General features: G+C 40.4%; 1 protein-coding gene across 1 annotated transcript; it reads right to left on the reverse strand.

The window, feature by feature from the left end:
- Positions 1-286: 286 nt before the first annotated feature.
- gsg1l (gsg1-like) lies at positions 287-27,585 on the reverse strand. Its single transcript, XM_084115117.1, has 5 exons — positions 26,995-27,585; positions 12,648-12,695; positions 8,929-9,081; positions 5,801-5,912; positions 287-1,383 (listed from the first exon to the last, which is right to left on the reverse strand). The coding sequence occupies exons 1-5, from the start codon at positions 27,281-27,283 to the stop codon at positions 1,071-1,073; spliced, it is 915 nt and encodes a 304-aa protein (XP_083971243.1). The 5' UTR covers positions 27,284-27,585; the 3' UTR covers positions 287-1,070.

Consider the following 27,585-nt stretch of genomic DNA (forward strand, 5'->3'; position numbering starts at 1 on the left):
TACATACATACATACATACATACATACATACATATACATATATTATATATATATATATTTATATATGTACGGTACGGTATATGAAACGGTACACAGAAATCACAGAGGACTAAACATCTCATTTTGTGTGAAGGAATAAATGCTTTTTGCATGCTTTTTCAATAATACTCAAATAAAAATCATGAACTTTGGCCAAATTATTCAATTTAGAGGTTTCTAAAGAATAAAAAAAGTACTGTACATGGCTTTCTATCTTCTAAAAGCAAACCCAAAAAAGTCAACAAGATGACAATTTTGTACCTCTTTTATCAAATGAAAAAGACAGGATTATAGTGCATACATTGATAAATATTTAGTACATTCATTAATAGATAGAATTCCATTCATTGTATGTACATTAATAAGAATGTTGCCACAAAAAAATAAAAATAAATTGGGGGCAGGGATTACAATCTTGTCATTGACTGCTGCTAATCAACCCAGTAATGCACGACAAAAGACAAAAATCCAAGTGGCAGTAACCTTTTATCCCTAGTGGATGTTGCAACTGAAATGGGCTGTGCTTCTCCTGTGTTCAGCTGCTGTTGTATTGAAGGCAGGATTTAAACGGTACTCTACTTTGCTGTTTGTAACATGAAGGCATATTCAAGCAGATCTCACCAAGAGAGGAGGGCATTTCACATACTGTGTAAGACCAGTAAATACTCAGGAGCTTGTCTAGCTGTCAGGGCGAGGGACCAACAGATGCTACGGTACGGTTTTAGCAGCGTGCACTGCTCAGTCTTCATGGCAAGGTAAGTCGTTTTGTTTTCCCACCTGCCCGTCCATAATTCAGCTATCTGTTGGCGGGTAAAAAATGCTCCCTTTCCACATGATTTTATTTACAATCACCAGTTTATCTTCACTAAGGCTCAGCTTAATACCTGCATGCCTCGTACAATACTGTTATTTATGTCCATTTTCAACCTCAAAATCCATATTTTAAAAAACCCCTCGCCTCCCAGTTAATCAGTATTCTGAGATATCCGGTCAGACCAAGGCCACCTGTGCAGTACCGGATACATGTCCTCTCAGCACTGCTCTTCTCCCAGGGACTCTGTGTTGTCGCCCTGGTCCACCGAAGCCGGCGGGGAGCGCATTTTCCCACGACTGCTCCCGTGGCTGCTTCCGTGGCTTGGGTAAACATCTATAGAGCTGGAGATGGACTGGACGGACGTATCACGGAAGTAATGGAAGGCCTCCGGGTCCAGGAAGGTTTGCTCCTCTCGCAGGCCTTGTTCAAAGAGCTTCCGTTTGTGCCGGAACTCAATCACCGTCTTTGTGTAGGAGTTGAGGGTGGTGACGGAGGCTGCCATGCAACAGGTGAACGAGCCCCAGGCCATACTGTGAAACATACATGTATAAAAAAGATAATGAGATTTATTTGCAGCTATTTGTTTGCATTTATTTTTTGCATAGTGCATTGTCAAACAGGATGGATGGATGACATTTGTTGAATGTGGCATTTTGCATTTATGGACTAACAAAGATGCTTGTTGACATTTAAAGTTAGAAAAAACAGTCCCAGATACATTTTGAGCTGTCCAGTCTATTATACATTATATCAGTTTGGTGGAATTGAAATGAAGCCCACAGCAAGTGGCATGCAGCACAACAGCATATCTAAATCAGGTGTTGTGATGGGGAATTTGATTAAAGGGGGGGGGGTGAAATGCTATTTCATGCATACTGAGTTTTTTACACTGTTAAAGAGTTGGATTCCCATGCTAAACATGGACAAAGTTTCAAAAATTAAATTGTACGTTTGAAGGAGTATTTCTGTGCCAAAAATTGTCCTTCCGGTTTGTCACAAGTTTCGGAAAGTTTTTTTCGAGTATGGGTCTGTGTGACGTAAGCTGGGGCGTAATTTCCTTATATGGGTCCTAAGGGCACTTCTCCCAGAATAGCGCGGGCGCGCGCGCACTCGTAGACCAGAGAGAGAAGAGAGCGAAAGCAGTACCTCATCAAAGCGCTCTGCTCAGCTTTTGGGAAGTCAGTGTCACCAAAGAAGTGGGTTTTTGGTTGCCAGGGCAAGACAACCCTGCACAGATTCCCAAAGAACCCAGCGTTAAGGGACCAGTGGATGGAGTTTGTTTTTTCAGAGCATCATCAACGGAGTTGTGCAAGACTGTTTGTTCCCTGCATTTCGACGATGATTGTTTTATAAACAAAGCCCAGATCGACGGATTTGCAGATCGTCTAATGCTTAAGGATCGAGCAGTCACAATGATAAAGGTTTGCGGTCGCAGGCGGTGAGTAAAACTGCTTCAAATGTCTCTGTGTGTTGTTAGCTCGGCGCGTCAGCACAGCTTTAGCTTCGCCCACACGGCCCACCTCCAGCCGCTCGTTTTTTTCCGGAAAGACTCGGTACAGCCTATCTTTCTTTTATAAAGAAAGACTTTTTGGAGATATGAAGGATGCAATACTACTCTATAGGTACTCAAGATTAACAGGAGATTGAGTGAAAATGAGCATTTCACCCCCCCTTTAATCTCAGTGACTCAATTCACAGATTCCTTCAGTGACTCTTTCTGTAGGTTACGTCATTACGCCAGTAGGTGGTGACAATTAAGCACACTTTTATGCTATGAACTAATCATTGAATCATACACTCAAACCCTTCAATTATGACAGAAACTTTCTTTGTGTCTAAATCTGCTAAGAGATTCCAGAAAATGCATCTATTTTGAATGTCACTGAAAAGTTATTCATCTATTTTGTACTGTACTGATATTTTTTATCAAGCTATATACAAGTCCCAGTTCATTCATGAATGAGATTTATAGACTGCAAATTACCTTTGGTTTCCAATCAGAAACCATGAGAGTGCAGTATTTGTGCTTGTGAGCTGGGGAAATTAAACCATGAAGCTAAAGGGTTTAAAAAAGCAGATTCTTGCTATTCTGTAAGGTAGTAAAGGTACAGAAATAGAGGAGGAAAAACAAGAAATTGGCCAGATGGCAGAGGACAAATGAAGCAATTTTAGCCTGGAATAATGGATGCCAGGCAAGCATCTGTGGTAATTCAGTCAATATAAATACCACTTTCATGCCTGTCAGAACCCCAATGCATGTCTCTTATTTCCAAGTGCCAAAATAACACACATTTGTTGGGAGATCCAATAGAGCCATTCCCTATCTGGTCTAAATGGTCCCAAAAAATTTAATGACAGAAACTCACTCCAAAAATTCACTGTAGAGCTGACACGCACAAAAAAAAAAAGTTCACATTTAACACTTTTTACATTCTTATAAAGGCTGTAAAAGAACTTCTAACCTAACCTTATATTTAATGTAACTGGATTTTTACCAAAATGACACAAACATGGTCACTGTTTGACATTACTGACTGTTTTCGATCCAGTTTAGCAATCCAACAAGTATTTGACCTTCTCAATTCACAACAGATTTAGTAATATAAAAATGGCAGCATTTCAGAAAATATAAACTTATAAGCAAGCCATTTTTTTCTAAGTCACAGATAAATCAATTATATTGCCTAATGTATATCTTATAAATATAGCCTAATAAAATTAGAATGTCAGAGAACTATTCTGAGTAAAATATTTTTAGCTTTCTAGGTCAGCTAGGAACTCTTTTGTAAAGGTCAAAATATTTGTCCTGTAGGCATGTGCTGTATTTTTATTTTTTATTTAATTGTATTTTTTTTTTTTTTATAAGGGGTCAGTGATGAGTAGGAATATCCCAGGACCATGACACTTTAGAAATTGTCTGTTTTGACAAAGTCAAAGAGAATAAAATAAATAAAATAAAAAATAATGCTGTTAATTTCAACTTTCTGTTTATCAAATAATGTATCACAGTTTCCACAAAAATATTAAGCAGCACAACTGTTTTCAACATTAATAATAATAAATGATTTGTGAACACTGGAGGTTCTGGAGGATCATGTGACACTGAAGACTGGAGTAATGATGCTGAAAATTCAGCTTTACCATCACAGGAATAAATATTTTAAAATATATTAAAATAGAAAAGTTATAAATTCTAATAATATTTCATAATATAACCGTTTACTATATTTGTGACCAAATAAATGTAGCCTTGGTGAGCAAAAGAGACTTTTTTCAAAAACATTAAAAATAGTAAATCTTAAAAATATGCTTATACAATGTTTCACTCATTTTGGTCCGTTTGTCAGATATATGGGTTAACGTGGCCTCAGAATATTGAGAGAAACTGAGGAAACCATTTTGAAGTTTTTTTTTTTTTTTAATTCTACATTTCCATTCAGTTAGAAAAAGAGCATTTATTGTATATTGGAGAAAGTGAACCTGAAATGAGAAGGGTCCGCAAGAGCCAGATTAATTTGTTGCAGAATGAGACCAGACACCAGCACATCTGTGACTTTTGAGGACACCTCGCCTCTTTGCCTTGGTGAATTATATAACACAGGATGGAAGCAAAATCACAGTGTACTGGGATGGGATGTAGAGCTATTCTGCTGTAGAGAAATCCATTTAATTATTGATCAGAAACTACTAAGGGTGAAAATACATAGAGTTTGATTTGGTCACAAATCGAATATCGCTACTCCCATTAACTTGAGCAAGGTTGAATGTAAAGTGAATTTGCAAGGAAAAACAACATCCGCATTTAAAGTGACTTCAAAAGGCTCAAAATATGGCACAGAAGCCATATGGAGTATGGACTACTTTTACAATACTTTTATGGTGCTATTTGTCATTTTTTTCACCAGTCCTCATTCAGTTGCGACTATATTCACCTAAAAAAAAAAAACAGTTTTGAATTCCAAAGAAATAAGTCAGTCATGCAGGTTTTAAATGACGTGTGTGAGGAAGGAAGAGAATTGTCATTTGAGTGAACTGCCTCTTTAAGTAATATTTTAAAATGACTTTAAAATCAGATGTTCACGAACATTCGCAACTTTGGGGGTGGCAAGACTCCTAAATGTTTTGAAAGAAGTCTCTTCTCACCAAGGCTGCATTTATTTGATCAAAAATACAGTAAAAAAAAAAAAAAAGAGTTTAAAATGTAAAATCATTACTCCAGTTTTCAGTGTCACATGATCCTTCAGAAATCACTCTAATATGCTGATTTGCTGCTCAAGAAACATTTATTATTATTATCAATGTTGAAAATAGTTGTGCTGCTTATTATTTTGGTAACACTTTACCAAATGGGTGCATTAATTTATGCTTTTCTAATGCACAGATAGTTCATGTATGTCTAATGAAGAACTAAACCATTAATTTATGATTACCGCATCAGCAACTAATAAAGAGTCTGAATCTGAATAATAGTTTAAGTCATATATGAATTCCTATTAATCAGATGTCAACATGTATTAATTCTTTATCAACATATAGTATTAATTAATAGTGTAAATGAATGGGTTAATAACTGCAATGGGTCAAACCATGTATTTCAACTTCCAGTTGTCTGCTTTAATCATTAGCTAACTCAGGATTATCTGTGTATTAGTTAAGCATGTGTTAATCCATATTAGTGCACCTGTATTGTAACCAATATCAGTGTTACCAATATTTTTGTGGAAACTGTTTGAGGATTTTTTGAATAGACAATTTTTTTATTATTCATTTTTGTAACAATTTGAAAGTCTTTATTGCCACTTTTGTCCACTTTGTCCTTCCTGAATAAAAAAATAACCAAATGTTTCTGACACCAAGCTTTTGAACTAGTGTATGTGATCAACACATTCACTGCTTATCATCCATCATGTTTTGGCTGATGTGACTGGAAGTATAGGAAGTGCTTACCAGAAGGACCAGCCATAGTCCCATGTGTGAGGCCTCCAGTCCTCTGGTCCCAAACTGACTGTTATCTGGAAAACTTGTGTGTACATCATGTGAGCCACCATCCCCAGGAGACCTGTTGAGGAATCAACAAATGCAGTTGGTGATTTCTCATACTGTTGTTGCTCATTGGATAGAAAGAAATTTGTCATTAATTATTCACCCCATGTCGTTCCAAACCTGCATGACATGAACTCTTGAGTCATTAATCAGTTCCGACTCTTGGCTCAATGATCCAGTATGGAAAATAACTTATTTTTTTTATCGCCTTTTGTGTTTCACGAAAAAAAAAAAAAAAGTTTGGAATGAGGATGAGTAAATTATGACCAGTTTATGGACGTATTTGTATATTTATGGAACTGTTTACACCAGTGTTTCCCAACCTTTTTTCGCCACGGAACAGTTTTGATAAGTAAAAAATCCCACGGCACACCACTAAGCACTAAAATAACAATAAGGTCATACAGCTGGTTATATGATGTTGTTGGTGATGATAAAACAACAAATTTACATATCATCTCTGTTGGTCAGAAACCTTGTATTTTTTTTATTTATAATTCAACTGTGTCATTAAAGTTGGTATTATGGCTTTATATATGGTCAGACATGTCCAAGTATCATTGTAATATTAACATTTAATGAAAAGCAAGCTCAGATGGAGCTACGAGGTTTTTGACCAGCGAATGATATGTCTTGTGTCCATCACTGGAACAGCCACATCTAAGGCAGTAAGTGCATCGTATTACGATCAACTTACAGTTTATAACTCCAAACAGCATGCAGCAATTCATTCACAAAAGAGGCGGCTAGAGTTATTAGGGTTGACGGACAGTTTGAGGATCCAATGAAGTTATGAGGTTTAAACACAAGATCTTTTTAATGCTTTTCATTGGTTAAATATTTGTAAAACCCACATACAGGCATCAAGGATGACCAGTAGTATTGATTTTTAAAGATAAAAAAATAGAGAGAGATACAATGTTTCCGTCTGACAGCGACAATATATACTTATTTGTATCATTTTATTTATTTATTGACATTTAATAATTTTCCACATCACACCTGACAACCTGTAGCGGCACACTACAGTGGTTGGGAAACACTGGTCTTCACAATTTGCATTTGCATTGGCTATAAACACACTTTCAGTACAGATTTAAAATTCTCTCTGACAAACAAATACTATTAACTTTTGATCCTTTGGATCACAGACAAAATCCCTGCATATGTGCAGGTAGAACATGTTCCCTATTAAATACAATATAGGATCAGTGAAGGGTGTCCAGTGTACTATCTAGTGTCAAGCGCACAAAGCCACAGAGAGATGAATAAGGTGGAGTTGTTATGAAACTGTGTAACTGCAAATCCTCATGTTACATATGGAGCGACGCCTATTAAAAGCTGTCGCCCGGAGTTCCATCTCCTGCTCCCGTAAACACTCCACAACGAAACAAAGTAATCAAAGGAAATCAATGTTTATTGTTACATGTAGGGGTAAGATTTCGTTCGTTGGAAAGGGAAAATATAGTTCAAAATGAGAGGGTTCAGTCGGCTACAAAAACAACAAACAAAACGGGTCATCTTTCCTGGATTTAGAAATAAACAAAATATACCATTGTTACCTCCCTGCTAACCAGTAAACAGGAGAAACAAAGGTAAAAAGGAAAAATAGGGCATTGCATTACTTTTTTTTTTTTTTTTTTTTTTTTTTACCTTATGTTACTTTAAATAAAACTTGTTAGTCTACTGTGATTTCCTTTAAATATGTTTTGTTCAACTGGTTTTGCCTGAAGACCCAGATAATCAGATGATGACCCGAAACAGCAACAAACATGTCTTTTAAATCAAACTGTGAAATGAATTTGTGCCAAAAAAAAAAAAAACTAGTTTGATTAGACGGACAAACTGTGATGTCAACAACTGAAGATATGGGAATAGATATTTTGTTGTTCCTTTGAAAAGTTAAACGCCTATTTTTATTTTTATTTTTATTTTATCCAAACCCATGTTTAACCGCTGGGTTGATGAGTAATTTTCTCTCTCTCTCTCTCTCTCTCTCTCTCTCTCTCTCTCTCTGCTACAGTTGGAATTAAAAGGCATTAAGGCCCCAAATGAACTGGACTTTATTGGGTATTAGTTAAAGGTATTCAAATCAAATAATCAGAAATTCAAAAAGCAGCAGCTGTTCTGGCATTCTAATTGCTGGGGTTTACCCATGATGCACTGGACTGCAGATAGAGAGATGTAATCTGGGGAGAACTCAAATTTTTCCACATCTCATTCCGAAATCAAGCGTGAAATTATTATTAGTTAACAGATTTCACTGATTCTTGATAAAACAAGCTATTAAATATAAAATATTTCCAGGGTTTGGGGTTGGTAAGTTTTTATGTTTTTGAAAGAACGAAGGCTGCATTTGATTGACTGTGAAATATTATTACAATTTAAAATAACAGTTTATTTTGGGGGTTTTTTATATATATTTTTAAATTTGATTTATTTATTTGATGGTAAAGCTTAATTTTCAGCATCATTACTCCAGTCTTCAGTGTCACATGATCCTTCAAAATCATTCTAATGCTGATTTGGTGCTCTTATTATCAATGTTGAAAATGGTTGTGCTGCTTAATATTCATAAAAATAAAGGCATTTATTTGAACTTTACTTTTAATTTTGATCAATTTAATGTGTCCTTAATGTGAAGTTGTTTTCTTTTAAGAAATATTATTGACCCCAAACTATTAAACGGTAAAGGATAACTGGAAATGCAATTTTTTTTAAACTATAGTCAGGTAAAATTGTAGTCAAATGTTTTGTCTAATGTTACAAGAAACAATATGTTGTCATTTAAAAGTTCTGTCAGCACTGTTACAAAGTCACTATACTTGAAAATTACAGATTTTGAATGACTAAATTTCAGCAGGGACTAACAAAAAAAAGCCCAACATTTTCTATTATCCCCATCATTTGTGACTGTGGTGAGACCAAACAGGAAAACAAGGCCGTGTGTCTTTGTATAGATGATAAATGTAATGAAGTAATGCGCAATTAGTTTCTCTAAGTGTGAGTTGGGGACAAGGGTGCAGGCCTACCTGACAGCACGGTGAAGACTGCGGCGAAGGCGTTCAGTTTGAGTCCATCGATCACATTACTGGAGTGAAAAAGCTCCAGGCACATCAGACTGAAGCCAACGACCAGCAGCATGATGTATAGCACCTCAGACACAACTGACAGCCAAAGGACACCTGCAATACACACACACACACACACACACACTGGTGAGCAAAGCGCTGTTGCCCCATTCTCTCTGTCATTATTCAAACGGTCTGATTCAAGTGGAAATTTAACAACTCGCCCCCTGCATATAAAATGGACAAGCATTGGGTATATTTCTGCATAGTTCTTCTTTACGTTGAGTTCAATTTGCAAAGTGCAGATAGGTGTTTTGAGTTCACTAAGTAAAAAGCGTATTATATGAGCATTATCTACAGTATAATATCTATATGAGCATTATCTACTGTAACTGCTCCATGAAAGAACACATTACAAATATAGTTTAAACCTTCTCGTTGTCCCTCGGCATCGCCTATAGCTTCAATGGGGGCAGATCATTCAGTGTTGTTGCACCCAAACTATGGAACTCTCTCCCACGATCACTCTGTTGTGTTAATACTATTTCTGAATTTAAAACTATGCTCAAAACTCACTTATTTTCTGAATGTTACCATTCTTAAGTTGTATTACATTTCGTTGTGTCTGATTGTATTCTGCTGTATGCTGCCCCATCTACATAATTCTCCTTTACTGTACTTTTACTCTCATCTACCTACTGTTGTTTTGTTTGTTATCATTGTCCATTGCCATTATTGTTGCTTGTTCATTGTAAAGCGTCCTTGAGCCCTGGAAAGGCGCTATATAAATAAAACTTTATAAATTATTATCTATAAATTATTATTATCGCAATTTTTAGTTATGAAGTCAGAATTGTGAGATATAAACTTGCAATTGCAAGAAAAATGTTAGAATTGCGAATCATAATCTTTTTTTCTCGCAATTGCGAGATATAAACTCGCAATTCTGACTTTATAACTCGCAACTCTAAAAATGTTCTCGCAATTGCAAGTTTATATCTCACAATTCTGACTTTATAACTCACAATTGCGACTTTATATAACACAATTCTGAAAAAAAAGTCAGAATTGTGAGATAAAAAGTTGCAATTACTGTCTAGTGCTCAGTCATACAATACAGTGGTATAAATTACTTCATGAATAATGCCTAGATTTTTATTCTACTCTTTAATCCTATAAATTAAAATGTTTTTACAATAAGACAAATTTCGTAATCATTGTGTAAGGTTAGCTACAGGACTGTGGCCAGGAGAAAAGGATGTCATTCCCTCAACATAGGATCTCAAGGCCACGACTTTACAATGCGTGGCCATGACATAAGGATGACGTTACTTGTCACCATGACATTTTATCAAAATTCCCATGAGGTAACATGATACTTCGACTAATTAATATCTCATGTCCCCTCCCCTCCTTACTGTCACTTGTTTTGATCAATTAAATACATCCTTGCTGAATAAAAGTGTTTATTTCTTTAATCTGAACCCAAAGTTTTGAACACTACTGAAAAAAATAAATAATAATAATTAGAAAAATGCAAAATAGAAGCACTTGGACTGTAATGGTGCTGTATACTCCAAAGAGGAGTAAACACATGAGTTCTTACTAGAAGTTGGCTTTCTCATAAGCGGTAATTATATTAAACTTGACATGACAGCAACATCTGCCATTTGAAAAAAAAACTGCACTCGTGTCTCAAAAGGATGTTTAATCTTTATTTATTTCATTTTATTTGTATGTATTTTTGAGAGATTAGGGAAACATCTAGTATCTATCAGACTGACTCAAGGGTGTTTCCATAATAGCAATCAGCTCCTTCTAATTAGCAGAATTCCCAATCACCCCGGAGCTTCCTCAGAGGACTCGGCAGAGATAGCAGGAGTTGTTTTGTTCTGAGATCATAAGGCTATTTTGCTTACTTTCAACGTTCGGAGTCTTGTCTGCTGCTACACCTGTTCTACCCATTGTCCACTGTAAAATTTGGCTTCGTTTGGGGTTTCCCGACACATTCTCTCACACACATTGTAAATAAAAGATGACAGACTTTGAGAAACACAGGTGGTGAGTGATTAAAGCATCGTAACCTGAAAAATGATGGCATTATTCAATATTAATGTCTGGAGTGTTTTGTCTTCAAGAGTTCAAACACATCGGGCACCTTTGAAAGTCTGCCCTACATTTTTCAAAGGCGAATATAAACAGTGTGTCAATTTTCTCGAGGGCTCCTTGAGGCAGAGAAAAGTATTGTTTGAGGGCTTGATATCGTCACTGTGAGAAGACAGAGATAGAAGCACTAAATCTTCTGTCGACCTGAGCATATTCAGTAGTGATAAATCAAATTTCTCATTCAAATTTTTGCACAAACACTTCCGTACAAGACAACACTTAGATAGAGGGATGAATCTGAAAACACTTCAATCAAAATGCACTTCCATCACTCTTCGGCTGATTCCACAAATATCGGCAGCTTTGTATCAAACATGATTATCACTGGAGACCTTGAGAGTCAGTCATGACTTAAAAACCGGAGTCTAAAGAGCAATGAGCAATTGTGTAGTTTGTCTTGCAAATATTCTCCCCTGAAACTGTGGCAGATGTCATTTGCAAGCTAAATTCATTTTCCTTTTTGATTGCGGAGTAGTATCTCCAGAATTGTTCAAGGCGAGATGTATTATGCAGTATGCAAATAAAATTCCATATTCAAAATGATATTTCCCCTCTGAAGGCTTTGCCACCGTGAAAAACGCCAACAAAAGACTGCCTTAAAAATATTTTTTAGTAAAGGAACGCGTTACGTTATCATGTAACTTTAAAGAAAACTAAAATTTGTAATCACGCTTTGGTTTGTGGGTGTTTTTTCAACTACAAACCCTGTTGACATTTAGAAAATAACACTCTCACTATTTAATTTGTTTGCAAACATGTGTCCAACAGTGGACACACAAGCATCACATTAGAATTGCTATCTGTCATACACAGCGTCATTTCCATCATGTCTCAAATTGTGTATTGTGTTTAACAGCATTCTGTGGTGAAAATTTAATTATTTTTTTACATTTGTTTAAAAAAGGGCCACACACCTTTTTTTTTTATTATTATCACTACGCAATTTGGAAATGATGCACTAAAAAGTCTGTTCACAAGTGAAGTTTCCTTTTACTTTTCTTTGTTTCAATCCAGTTTTAAATATTAATAATGGATTTTCATACTTTTAAGATTAAAGCTCTTGGTCTTCTTTGACAAGAATAAAAGTATAAATTATAGATAAAATGCATTTGAATAGTAGAAAAGAAGTTTTCAAGTTTTAATATGACCTTCATATAACAAAAATAAAAAAGTTGAAATCTAGATTAACCCCTGGCACATAAGTCTCTGCTGACTGAAAGACCCTCACACTCTACTAAAAAGTAAATCTGTCTGTAAGACACAAATCTGTCTGTAAGACACACACGTGTGTGTGTGTGTGTGTGTGTGTGTGTGTGTGTGTGTGTGTGTGTGTGTGTGTGTGTGTGTGTGTTACATACAGATTTGTGGCCTGTTACCATAATCTACCACACACAAAGCATGCATCAAATAATAATGCAGGGATGCTCCAAGGCAGAGATAAGAGATCTGTCATAGGTTTCAGTGTGTGCTGTTGGACAAGCCTCAACGGCACTCTAATGACAACCATTACTCACCTCTCTCAGATGCCGGGGCCAGATCAATAAAACTTCTGCATTTCTCACCTGGAAAGACACAAAACAACCAAAAAGTTAACATCTGTGCTCTACAAGCTCTTTTTTGTGTACCGCGAGTCAGAGAGCTCATCTTCATCTTTACAGTGGCACATAAGTGGCTGCTGAAGAAAGACCATCACACTCAACTAAAAAGTGATATTGCATATGGAAATATGCATGTGATGCTACAGTGCTGTTTTCCAGTGATAAGACAGCTTCAGCAGTCTGCTTCCCCCTGGATGAATCCATCACTTGATTTTTTTGTCTAAAGAGATTGTAGTGTTTCTTAGTGTTAACCTCTACGTGTCATTTCGGTATCAGGCATTTTTGATTACGCAAATTAAGCATTTTTGCACACTTGCTGCTTAATGCCATTACATTTGTAGCATACAACGTGCTTTTCCTGTAATTATAGTGATCATATAAATGTGTAGAAAGTCTAAATGTCTGTGGTCTAACCAAACTGTTTTAATTAAGATTGTCCTATGTGTCTCTGGGCTAGAACATAAAAAGTTTTTGGTGCATCCTCCTAAATTGTACTTTTAATTAAACTGGTGAGGATAATTTGAGGCTGAAGGCTATTTCTTAAAAAAAAAACTTTAGTCTGCAACTTTCAATGATAATCTTGCCTGTGGAGGGATGAATGAAGATGCTTAGCTGTGCCTTAAGGACAGAGGTCAAATAGAAGTGAGAGATTATCTAAAGTAGCATGGTAATATGAAGACAACAACATATTAAAGTTTGTACATAAATCATTTAAAACAATTTCATATGGAAAGGCATTTTCCTTTTTAGCTATGTGGCTCAGTGTGCCCCAGTTCAAAGAATAGGGCTACATTAAATATATTGGCAGTAGCACTATTGCACAAGTCTGCAGACACAACACTCATAATTCCAGGCTTGCCAGACTCTACACAACTTTATGTACTCTGTCTTTTACATTACAGACCACACAGGCCTTTCAAAGTTTTATTACCAAAGTTTTATTATAAATCAAAATTTAAAGTAGCATTTAAAACTTGGCTAAAGTACAAAAGCAGTTCAAATAAATGGCAATAAATTGCACCCCCAAACACTGCCAGGATGAATGAGATTTTTGAATGTTCATCATGAAAATATCCCACATGTGGTTCCTTACAGAAACCTGCTCTATAGTGACAGCAGAAGTGAATAAATAAATCAAACAGAGGCCACATACACAATGTAATGTTTCAGGACTGACTACACATTTAGATGAGTCCACAAAATTGTCGTTCTGTGTGTGTATGGAACACGACTCACTCCAGAAACTGTGATGAATGACACTTTGGTAAACACAATGACCTGGTGTCTCACATGTTTGGTATCTGCTATTCTGATAATATTACAGTGACAAAAGATTCATTATGTTCAGCAATTTTAACTAAAGCGCAGTTGACTGAGGCGTCGTGATGTCTTGTTTATGCTCGTAAAAGCTGGTTCACAGAGCGTGCCCTTGCAGTGTTGCCATGCACACTTATTATAAGTGTTTTGGGATTGTTGTTTAAAGTCCCCATGAAATCAAAATTGATTTTTTTATTTAATATAAATATGTTCGCCTTAAGGTTATCTATAACCCTCTACCGCATGCATGATAGACCTATAGAAAAAAATATTTGACTCTTTTTCTTTTCTTAGAATGGCTTAACTTGAAGTGCTTCGAAAAAATACTATTTTAAGGTACTTTATGATATGTTGCCATACGGCAACAACATACAATAGTGGACATTTTTGGAAAAAAAATTGCCATTTAAATACAAATCCCTTGGCAGTCCTTAAAGGGATACTAGTTCCACATGTTTTCAACCCGCCCATAGGGGGTGGGATCTCACGATAAAACGGCGTCTTTTCAGTTTCGAGTCAACTAGTAGCTTAGTTGTATCATTTCTTCAGATACTGCCCTCTGTAACCGGTAGGCGTGGCTGGGGAGTGGCCTCGTAGGGCAGCGAAGCAAGTGCATTCTGGGAGTTGTTGTCTTTTATCCACATGAGCCAAAAAAACATTTTCTGGCTTTTCTCAGTCTAGAAGGCACCAACTTCTAAAATAATTTCACATTTCTACTACATACAGTAAATGACCAAATTTAAATATACATTCATCTTTCCAGCGGTGAAATATCCCTTTAACATATGACTAATCAACATAATATCACTAGCATTAATGTTACAGATTAACAGATTGCAGCTGACCTTTCTAGCTAGCTAAACTATTGCAATAATGTCATTTCACTATTGCACAGTGTTGCCGCTTGGCAACACAGACATTTGATCGATTTTCCAAAAACTAGTTTCATAAAAACTTTTTTGAGTGGTGAAAATGCCATCATAACTTACCTGAGGTGATGTTTCTGATTTTTTTGTGTATGTGATATGGGCTGGTCCTTGTTTGTTACATTGTTGCTTGTTTTAGTTTGCTTTCAGCAACTACTGACAAGAGAAAAGCGCCACAGAAAAAAAACTGCATGTCATGTGACTTAAAGGAGCCGTATGTAAGATTGTGGCCAAAACTGGTACTGCAATCACTTTCAAATTACTGTAGAGCGGTGTATCCCCCCAGATTGCCAGATAGGCTGCAGGATCCAGCAGGAACGTAGGCTGCTTCGTAGCTGTGGTAACTAGAGCAGAGCTGGCAACCCGGATGCCGAAACATAGGTGGAGGTGTGGCGCTTCAGGCCAAAACACAACATGACAACATCAACATCAGTTGAGGGCTGCAACTATCACTTTTAAATGACAATATCCTGGCCGGACTACTGTTGTCAGTGATATAAGTATTTGAAATGAACATGATTTCTTAATGTCTAGTGACATATCAGGGCCATTTTATGATTAATTGAAATACATTTCTTACATACAGCTCCTTTAACCAAAGCACATCATTGGTTAAGGTCTTCTCGTTCCAACAAAAAAAACGAGAATGTTTTCTTAAAGAGACAGTGGCAAGGAAATGAACACAAAGAGTATGTTGCCATATGGCCACACCATGCGGTAGAAGGATAAGCTAGTGTGTTCCATAACAATGCCAAAATTCATTTTAGATTTAAGATAGAAAATAAAAGCATTCAAAACGATTCTGATGACATCACCCAGGGCTGCCAACTTTTGAGTTTACCCTGGAGTGAGCCATTACACGGCTTTAATGTTAATGTAGGTAAATGTAACGTTATGTGGCATTGTTCTCTAGCTGTTTTATTGACCTCTTTCTGTGGTTGAAAAACAGTATTTATTGTTTTGAGAGTTGAGAATTAGTTTCATATCAAAAGTAACCTGCTCTGTCTTGTCTGTCGGTGTCAGTGTCCTCTTTGAGAGTTGGCAGCTCTGCTGCACTTCAGCTGATCGTCAGATTTTCTGTCCAATCATATGCTTCCTAGAATCTGAAGCATCCCGTCCCCTGCACTATAAATACGTAGATTCTGAAGCTGTGGCTGAAATCAGTCACTTGTTCACACAGTTATTTTCTATATGGTGAACACAAAACGTATCGGACCCATTTGAATTCAACACAGAATGCTGTATTTTAAAGCGATATGGAGGAGATTAGGAGGAGAAACGGCTTGACCGACTCGGCATTAGAAAGAGCACTGATGAGTAGAAGAGATAACACCTACATAAATTACACACTTTTCAAACTACACATTCTCAGCATAACTATGATTAGTTTTTTTTTTTACCTTTTTGTTCATACTATGATTATGTTTTGCTTTAGTAACAGTTTCATATTAAATCTAAATCTATTAGACTGTGGCTGTCATAAGCTGTCAAATGCGGCTTTACTGAGCTCAACAGCCAAGCTGAGATATAAACAAAACGCTTCACATTTCAAGGCACTTCAGTGGGCCTTTAAGCTTGGCTCATAAAGCGATTGCGCTTAAGGAGTTATTAAAGTGAGCAGATGCGGGTCGTGATATTTCAGTATTATTTTCAGCATAAAGCATTTTGATTCATTTCATTCTTTTATGGGTTTGTTCTTGTTCGCTGTTTTTCTAGCAAGATCTGGCAACAGGAATGAGTCAAGATCGTACCACTTTCCCTGTAATTTCATCTCAGACGCATGTTAAAATACGTGATTAACAACTAGTTGTTCAGTTCGGATCCGTATACATAGCATTAGTAAACGTGGTTGTCAGTACCTGCATTTTTTTGGGAGTTAATTTGGTTGTAGAATGCGGTTGTCACTCCCCTAAATGACTGAAGTGTGTGTGTACAGAACAGGATTAAGCTCTAAAAGGTGAACTGACAACCACATTTATAGCTGCAGTGTGTACATGGCCAGAAAGTAGTTCAGAATGTGACTGATCACACATTAGGTTGCCAGTGAACATGACAGGGTGTCATATTCTGGATTTCATATTCTGCACCTTCTAAGTGCACTTCTTTTCTCATTACGTCTCCCCTAAGCTTTTTTCCTCAGTAAATAAGGTCCCTGGAGGGAGTTTAATCCTTCTGCCTGGCAGATAAGTGGCCCATGGTAACCTCTCCTCAATTTGAATAACGGAATCTCACGGCACCTGGAGAAATGCATTAACTGATTCCAAAACTGGCCGATGGTGCAAGAACATGAGTAATTGAATTTCTAGGGGGGTTTATTTCACCAGTTAGGTGAGGCACTTGTGGTAATCATTTCACAGTGACATGGAATGTCTACAATGATTCATTCTAGTCCCATTTTTGGATACAGACTTATTTTTGTAGGCCTACTCGTCACGCACAAATGTGAATAAAGCTGTTTTATACCTTAAAGGTGATCTAAGTAACTTTTTTACCTTAACTGAACAGCTTCGGAGTCATTGGAATGGTTATATTAATTAGTTGGGGTTGAATGGTGGTTGATTCGCACCCCCCTGGTGCCCGTGAGCGGAAAATCCGCACTTGCAACTTTGAGCAGGCGGCGCCTGAAGAAGACGTTTTAAAGAATGTCCCATCTGCTTTGATGTTGTTGATCTACTAGCCTCTGGTGTCTGAGAATCGCCGACGAGTTTTTACAACAGTGTTGTCAAATATCTGTTCCGAAGCTGTAGGGGGAGCTCTAGAGAGAAACCTGCGAGCAAAAAGCGAGAATACAGCGAAGAAATCCCGAAACTACTGAGCCCTGCTTTAAAGGGCACCTATTATGCAAAATTCAGTTTTACATGGTGTTTGAACATAAATGTGTGTTGGCAGTGTGTGTACACAACCACCCTATAATGATAAAAATCATTATCCCCATAATCAAAAAATCCCCATAAATCATAAGCACTGTCTCAGAACAAGCCATTCTCAGATTCGGGGCAATGTGACATCACTTTGCACAGGCCCCTCCCACGACTGTTGATTGACACTGCAGTTTGAGCATAGACTCGCCCTGAGTGAGCTGGACACAGTCCGCCATTGTTTCGACGCTGGAGCAGCTGTAGACAAGAATGTCTCCTAAGCGATTGAGGTGTTTTGTTGCTGGATGTAAGAATGAACATAGCAGTCTTCATTTACTCTCATTGTTACTCGAGGATGGATCAGTACAACTGTTCGAGATCAAGCTTACAGTCTCCAGAGCGACAGGCCTAATGTTACTGATCACGGCAGAAATGAAAGTGAGAGCGCGCACTTTATGACACTCATCGAGTCATTTTACGGATATAATGTTTACCAGTTTCTTAAGCACCCACTGAAAAGGTGTGTATATATTTGTTTACTGTTAGTTGTAACCATACCTGTCAACACTCATGTTTTCCCCGGGAGTCTCCCGTATTTCACACCCATCTCCCTCCCGCCCCCTCCCGTTTTGTTATTTCTCCCGTGAAACTCCCATAATTTGTATGGCCCAAACCTCGTTATATGAATAATCACATCAATATATTATTCCAAGGTTGTCCAGTTGCCAGGTCTTGTATGAAATGCATCCTACTCACTCACACAATCAACGCATTATAGAAATTTCAACCCATGAGAGCTCAAACTGGCAACCTACAACCCAGTTGCGCAGTCGATATCTGCGCAGGTAGTAGACACAGGAAGTTGAATAAACGTCACTGGTAGAAATGGGAGTAGAAGACTCAGTGGTAAATATTTAACGCAGCATCCATTTTTTCTGTCATCCTTTGGCTGGCGTTACATATGATTCGCTCTTATTCATGCACATGCTTTTAAACCATTCAAGCCAAGACAAATTGAGTGCTAGAATCGAGTTCTCTTTCGGCTTGAAGTTGAACGAACACTAACACACGCAATTATGCCAAAATGTCCGTTTTGTCGAGTATCCTCATAAGAGCAGACTGATCAGTCTTAAATTAGTGAAATAAAGTCTTAAATGAACGCAAAGAGTTGTGAGAGAATGAGGCGCGTGTGAGATGTGTCGTGCAGCAGCAGCTGGTCTTAAAGGGACAGTGTCACAGTGTTTGGTTTGTGTTCCCTGGGTAACCACTAGATGTCCTCCTTCCCCACGGTGTCTGTCACTTTCTGAACTACATTCCCCACGATCCTTGTTTCTTCATTGCACTCAGCTGTCCCTTGTCATTAATCATTGCACACAACCAATTCCCCATTAGCATTGTCATTTCCCTGTGTATATAACCCTGTCTGTTTTAGTATGTGTCACGGAGTCCTTGTAATTATCACGCCACTTCCTAGTTCTGTTTTTGCCTGTTTTTCTTGTGTCTATTTTTGTTGGATTGCTATCTTGGTTTTGACCCCTGCATGGACTGTTTCTGAGAAATGGATTACCCTCATTAAAGATACATATTGCAATTGGATCTTCTCTCTGTTTCCTATGTGTGGATCGTGACAGAAGGACTCCGTCCCCAAAGATCCAGCGGTATGTTTTCCGGTATTTCTTCCCCAGCCACCGAGCGGGAGAGAAGGATTGGTTTTGAGGGAACCCGCCTAGTCATTTTCCGTGGGGCAATTGAGCCGGAACCGCCGTCTCGCCATCGCGGACGGAGAAGGGGGAGGAGGCACACGTCTATCGATCAAGAGACTGTTCACGTCACGTCTGCCGATCCAGAGACCGTTCACGTCTGCCGACCCAGAAACTGTTCACGTCACGTCTGTCGATCCAGAGACTGTTCACGTCACGTCTGCCGAGCCTGTGTCTTCGGACAAGATGGCAGCTGAAACGTTATTGGATTATTTTTCTATGCTATCCAAGATCCTAGAGATTCCCAGGAGTGTTCAGGTCACGTCTGCCGATCCAGAGACTGTTCACGTCACGTCTGTCGATCCAGAGACTGTTCACGTCACGTCTGCCGATCCAGAGACTGTTCACGTCACGTCTGCCGAGCCTGTGTCTTCGGACAAGATGGCCGCCGCCGAGCCTGTTCACGTCACATCTGCCGAGCCTGTGTCTTCGGACAAGATGGCCGCCGCCGAGCCTGTGTCTTCGGACAAGATGGCCGCTGCCGAGCCGGATCCAGTGTCTGTGGACAAGAGGGTCTCCACCGAGCCTGTTCACGTCACGTCTGCCGAGCCTGTGTCTTCGGACAAGATGGCCGCCGCTGAGCCTGTGTCTTCGGACAGGATGATCGCCGCCGAGCCGGTGGTGTCTGTTCCTGAGCCGGTGGTGTCTGTTCCTGAGCTGGTGGTGTCTGTTCCTGAGCCGGTGGTGTCTGTTCCTGAGCCGGTGGTGTCTGCTCCTGAGCCGGTGGTGTCTGTTCCAGTTCCTGAGCTGGTGGTGTCTGTTCCTGAGCCGGTGGTGTCTGTTCCAGTTCCTGAGCCGGAGCCGGTGGTGTCTGTTCCAGTTCCTGAGCCGGTGTCTGTTCCAGTTCCTGAGCCGGTGGTGTCTGTTCCAGTTCCTGAGCCGGTGTCAGTGGTGTCTGTTCCAGTTCCTGAGCCGGTGTCTGTTCCTGTGCCATGGCCGCCCGAGGGGTCGTCTCCGCCGTGGCGGCCCGAGGGGTCGTCTCCACCATGGCCGCCTGATGGACTGTCTGCTCCGTCCTGGTCGCCCGAGGGAGAGTCTCCGCCCTGGACGCCCGATGGACTGTCGTCTCCGCCCTGGTCGCCGGAGGGAGAGTCTCCGCCCTGGCCGCCCGATGGACTGTCGTCTCCGCCCTGGTCGCCCGAGGGAGAGTCTCCGCTCTGGCCGCCCGATGGACTGTCGTCTCCGCCCTGGTCGCCTGAGGGAGAGTCTCCGCCCTGGCCGCCCGATGGACTGTCGTCTCCGCCCTGGTCGCCCGAGGGAGAGTCTCCGCCCTGGCCGCCCGATGGACTGTCGTCTCCGCCCTGGCCGCCCGATGGACTGTCACTCCCTGTCCCCGTTTCCCTCCATGGACCTGGCCCCCCATCCCTCCCCCTGATCCTCCACCAGTCCACCTCCCGCCTGGACTCTTGTTTTGTCTGTCACGTCTTGGAGCGTCTGGTAGCTGCTACGTAGAGGGGGGGTTATGTCTCAGTGTTTGGTTTGTGTTCCCTGGGTAACCACTAGATGTCCTCCTTCCCCACGGTGTCTGTCACTTTCTGAACTACATTCCCCACGATCCTTGTTTCTTCATTGCACTCAGCTGTCCCTTGTCATTAATCATTGCACTCAGCCAATTCCCCATTAGCATTGTCATTTCCCTGTGTATATAACCCTGTCTGTTTTAGTATGTGTCACGGAGTCCTTGTAATTATCACGCCACTTCCTAGTTCTGTTTTTGCCTGTTTTTCTTGTGTCTATTTTTGTTGGATTGCTATCTTGGTTTTGACCCCTGCATGGACTGTTTCTGAGTAACGGATTACCCTCATTAAAGATACATATTGCAATTGGATCTTCTCTCTGTTTCCTATGTGTGGATCGTGACAGAAGGACTCCGTCCCCAAAGATCCAGCGGTATGTTTTCCGGTATTTCTTCCCCAGCCACCGAGCGGGAGAGAAGGATTGGTTTTGAGGGAACCCGCCTAGTCATTTTCCGTGGGACCCGGGGAGGTCGCAGAGGAGTGAGTGGTCGAGAGGAAATCCAACATCACTCTCCGCCATGGCCCCCCTTCGACCCTGGGCTCATGAGGGACGGATCGGAGCCGCCGTCTCGCCATCGCGGACGGAGAAGGGGGAGGAGGCACACGTCTATCGATCAAGAGACTGTTCACGTCACGTCTGCCGATCCAGAGACCGTTCACGTCTGCCGACCCAGAAACTGTTCACGTCACGTCTGTCGATCCAGAGACTGTTCACGTCACGTCTGCCGAGCCTGTGTCTTCGGACAAGATGGCCGCTGAAACGTTATTGGATTATTTTTCTATGCTATCCAAGATCCTAGAGATTCCCAGGAGTGTTCAGGTCACGTCTGCCGATCCAGAGACTGTTCACGTCACGTCTGTCGATCCAGAGACTGTTCACGTCACGTCTGCCGATCCAGAGACTGTTCACGTCACGTCTGCCGAGCCTGTGTCTTCGGACAAGATGGCCGCCGCCGAGCCTGTTCACGTCACATCTGCCGAGCCTGTGTCTTCGGACAAGATGGCCGCCGCCGAGCCTGTGTCTTCGGACAAGATGGCCGCTGCCGAGCCGGATCCAGTGTCTGCGGACAAGAGGGTCTCCACCGAGCCTGTTCACGTCACGTCTGCCGAGCCTGTGTCTTCGGACAAGATGGCCGCCGCTGAGCCTGTGTCTTCGGACAGGATAATCGCCGCCGAGCCGGTGGTGTCTGTTCCTGAGCCGGTGGTGTCTGTTCCTGAGCTGGTGGTGTCTGTTCCTGAGCTGGTGGTGTCTGTTCCTGAGCCGGTGGTGTCTGCTCCTGAGCCGGTGGTGTCTGTTCCAGTTTCTGAACTGGTGGTGTCTGTTCCTGAGCCGGTGGTGTCTGTTCCTGAGCCGGTGGTGTCTGTTCCAGTTCCTGAGCCGGTGCTGTTCCAGTTCCTGAGCCGGTGTCTGTTCCAGTTCCTGAGCCGGTGTCGGTGGTGTCTGTTCCAGTTCCTGAGCCGGTGTCTGTTCCTGTGCCATGGCCGCCCGAGGGGTCGTCTCCGCCGTGGCGGCCCGAGGGGTCGTCTCCGCTGTGGCCGCCCGATGGACTGTCTGCTCCTGAGCCGGTGGTGTCTGTTCCAGTTCCTGAGCCGGTGTCTGTTCCAGTTCCTGAGCCTGTGGTGTCTGTTCCAGTTCCTGAGCCGGTGGTGTCTGTTCCAGTTCCTGAGCCGGTGTCTGTTCCTGTGCCATGGCCGCCCGAGGGGTCATCTCCGCCGTGGCGGCCCGAGGGGTCGTCTCCGCCGTGGCCGCCCGATGGACTGTCTGCTCCTGAGCCGGTGGTGTCTGTTCCAGTTCCTGAGCCGGAGCCGGTGGTGTCTGTTCCAGTTCCTGAGCCGGTGTCTGTTCCAGTTCCTGAGCCGGAACCGGTGGTGTCTGTTCCAGTTCCTGAGCCGGTGTCTGTTCCAGTTCCTGAGCCGGTGTCTGTTCCAGGGGGAGGGAGAGTCTCCGCCCTGGCCGCCCGATGGACTGTCGTCTCCGCCCTGGTCGCCTGAGGGAGAGTCTCCGCCCTGGCCGCCCGATGGACTGTCGTCTCCGCCCTGGTCGCCCGAGGGAGAGTCTCCGCCCTGGCCGCCCGATGGACTGTCGTCTCCGCCCTGGCCGCCCGATGGACTGTCACTCCCTGTCCCCGTTTCCCTCCATGGACCTGGCCCCCCATCCCTCCCCCTGATCCTCCACCAGTCCACCTCCCGCCTGGACTCTTGTTTTGTCTGTCACGTCTTGGAGCGTCTGGTAGCTGCTACGTAGAGGGGGGGTTATGTCACAGTGTTTGGTTTGTGTTCCCTGGGTAACCACTAGATGTCCTCCTTCCCCACGGTGTCTGTCACTTTCTGAACTACATTCCCCACGATCCTTGTTTCTTCATTGCACTCAGCTGTCCCTTGTCATTAATCATTGCACTCAGCCAATTCCCCATTAGCATTGTCATTTCCCTGTGTATATAACCCTGTCTGTTTTAGTATGTGTCACGGAGTCCTTGTAATTATCACGCCACTTCCTAGTTCTGTTTTTGCCTGTTTTTCTTGTGTCTATTTTTGTTGGATTGCTATCTTGGTTTTGACCCCTGCATGGACTGTTTCTGAGTAACGGATTACCCTCATTAAAGATACATATTGCAATTGGATCTTCTCTCTGTTTCCTATGTGTGGATCGTGACAGACAGCAGCCAATAAAGCTTTCTGTCAGTAAAGTTAATCAAAGAACAAAGGGAACAGAGAAAAACACTCACTGCTCTTGACTAAAGAACTTTTGTAACTTTAATAAGGATTATATATAATACTATATATAATATATATATATATATATATATATATATATATATATATATATATATATAGGATCTATATATAATTTAAATTTATGCAGTTTGATAACTTTATTCAATTTCTGTAGGCTACATTTCCTACCTGTTAGACAAATATTTAAAATATACTGTCTTTATGTTGTTTCTACGTTAATTTGGAGATTAACTGTGAAATTATTACATTATAAAATATATTAAAAACGTTAGGTTTTTTAATGGCAATTCATCGTGATTAATCACAGAAAAAAAATGTGTGATTAATCTAGTTAATTTTTGCAATCGATGAAAATGAATAAAAAAGAAACATGAATAAGTCTTATTTATGTTTATTTTTATTTTTATTGAATATTACGTATTTATTTATTTATGTTAATATCTGTGCAATTAATGTGTATTTAGCCTGCCTCTGCCATCCGGCTGTGTATGTTCCATGATAATGAAAGGGAGAGAGAGAGAGTTTATGGATAACGACTTTAATGCGCACTTCTTATCTTATACTGTGTTTATTCAGTGATTTTCTGGAGTAAAACTAACGCTTCATCTTTTGTGTGATGTACAATAAACTTCACTGAACTCATCAGTATATTTAGGTCATCATGCGGACGGGGTCTGCTACAGCAAGCTTGTATTAATAGTGGATAAAAGCAGATGACAAATAAGATAATAAAAACTAAACTATACCTGTTCTATCTCCATACGGCATATATTCTCTGGCTCTGTGGGCATTATTGTCCGACTCCGGGTCGAAATGAACACCGCTACTGAGAGTTTCTTTTTTGATATTATCAGATGAGATTGTCCTGGCTGGAGCTCATGAGGCTCCGCCCTTTGGGCCGGCAGCAGCAGCTCATTTGCATTTAAAGGGATACACACTAAAATGGCGCGTTTTCCTGAGCCCCAAAAAATGACAATTTAAACATGCTGTAAAAAATTATTTGTTGGGTATTTTGAGCTAAAACTTCACATGCACACTCTGGTGACATCAGAGACTTATTTTACATCTTGTGAAAAGGGGCATAATAGGTGCCCTTTAAAAAGAAAAGTGATTGAAATAGCATGTTATTTCAAAAAATCATAATTGAAGAAATCTACTGATTCTATATGCTTTTAACAGCTAATCTCTGGCACGGTGTGATGCAGTCATATTACATACATATTGAGTATGCAATTCCTTAATGCCTACCCCATGGAATCAGAATGACATGGGCTGACTCACTCATTATGGATTTAAAAGCTGTAATCATCTTCATTCAATCCATTCCTGTTCTTCCAGTCTTCCATATGATTAAAGACCCCTGGCTTTTGATCTGCTTCTAATGTGTTTAATCTGGTATCTGAGGTTGAGGGTAATTGCATCGGCAATGAGAGTGAATGATTTGATGGCCATTAGCATTATTATATGGTACTGTACTGATCAGGCAATGGGCAAAGAGAAGAGATCTTCAAGTATGATTTATTAATTAGCACTCTACATTTTCATGCTCTCTATGTGGCTTTGCCACTCCTCCGCCTGAACAAGTTCTTGGACGTTTCAGTGTTAAATCGGGGCATTAGTCAGAATGGTCACTTCATAAAACTTTACAGTTATTGATGTTTATGCCGTTAAACTGCTTCTGCATTTTAATATAAAGGGCTCAAAACATCATACAATGTATTTGGGCTTTTGTTTAATTTCTTGCTTTCTTGTGCTTCTGCCCTGATAAAAAGTGTATGTAAGATAATGAATGCACAAATGTAATAGGTATACCTATATAATAGGTATAACTGAATATTATGTTAATGATGATGATAAATCATCATGCAGAGACTTGTGTGGATGTGTGATGAGTTTTCAGCACAAAGCCTGTCTGACACTGTCAGATTAATCATAAATCCCATTGATCACTAGATAGAAAAGGGTGTCAACAACAACACTGACAAAAAAAAAAATCTAGTCACATAACTGAATCCTCATCAGCGTAACACACACTGACCTTCCCTCACTCCCCTGAAAATGTCTGTTGGATTAAATTGAATCCAATACTGAACTTTCTGTTTACGTCTGTCTATTGAAGACATTATGTCAGAGTGAGACAACATTGAACCTATAGCCCCGATCTTGGATTTAGCTGTTGATCACAAATTTTTTTTTTCAACATGTCCTTGAGAATGAATGAATAAACATTTTCTTTTGGAAAGCAAAGAGCTTTTTCTTACATTAATAATAGTATTTATTTATTTATTTGATTAAGTAAGGTAAAGATTTTTACACTTTTTTTTTTATCTCATAGTTTATTTGGGTATTAATTTACTGATGTTATCTCATGCTGTAATATTTACCATAAATATAAAATATTATAATGAAAGCCAATTTAATTAAAGACAAAGTGACATTTCATGTTTTATTCCTTTAGCAGGATATCCTTTAATCTTGGTGTATGTTCACTAACCAATAACTCCTGCTGTTCTACAGTAGATTTCGTGACAAAACTTTTATTAGTCTGAGATTAGAAAAAACATTTCAGAGAGAGGGTCCAAGAGCTGCTTATTTCACTGTATACCATGGTGAATGTGGTTAACTAATGGTGCCTTTACCAAGTTCTTCAAAACTCATTGAGAGTTAAGTAAATCCAGACAGATGTTTCCAAAGCTGTTGGCGCACAATCATTCCCCGCCAATCCACTGCGCAACACATTCACACTGCTTTACACACGGCCTTGAAGTTTCCCCACTGTGCAAAAACACTCTCTCACATAAATGTATTATACTGTATAATTGAATTTGTGATCTTATTAATGAATTCTAATTGATGTTAATTGACAGATATCATCAAAATCAGGAGGTTTTCTTGGTTAACTTAATATAATGCACTTTTCAACTATAGGTTGTAGCTACTTGACATTCGTTTACACAGTTTAGGAATAAATGTCAAACTACTTTAACCTGCTGCAGACAGACAAATATGGGAAAATTTTTATCAAAGTTTAAGACGTATACAGCCTAAAACACAGAGTTACATACACAGACAAACAAACAAAACAATAAAAACCATCGCGTCACTGAATACGTTAGGATTCGCTTTAAACTTTAAAATGTAACTCTTACCTCCTCCATGGATATTCTCTTCACACGAATACCAGATGCCCGTGTGAAAATGCCTAAAGAGAAAGCGATCGTCACCCGTTTCCCAACTATAGTGAACTTTACTCGGGTCTGTCTCGTTCACCCCATAGTCAATACAATTATGCCGTCTTTCCTTACTGCAGTTGGGTTTGGGGACTCTCTGAGTCCCTTCGCACCAGTAGGTCGTGATGAACGCCGTCGTTGAGAATAAGAGTGCCAGAAGATTTAACCCCACAGACAGCAGAGCACGGCATTTTCGAGTGGTCTTCATAGTCCTATACGAAGTGGCTCACACACTTGAATGAGCTTCAACCCGGGCTGAAAAAGCTTGATTTGTGTGAGGAAAGCGCAGCGGTTGCGCTCACCTCACCTCACCTCTGCTCTCCGGCCCGAAATGACAGTGACAGGTTCGATCTTCACACATATAAAATGAGCGTCACTCCTCTGATGCTCGCAGGTGGATCCATTCGCATGGAGACAGACGTGACTCAAGTAAGAAAGATCTCCGAGGCATCTTTGAGGCAGACACTTACGCTGCCAACTGTTGTGATCCCCTCTCTCTCTCTCTCTCTC

The sequence above is a fragment of the Abramis brama genome, assembly GCF_963993115.1.
Source record: "Abramis brama genome assembly, chromosome: 1".
In the NCBI taxonomy this organism is placed as follows: Eukaryota; Metazoa; Chordata; class Actinopteri; order Cypriniformes; family Leuciscidae; genus Abramis; species Abramis brama.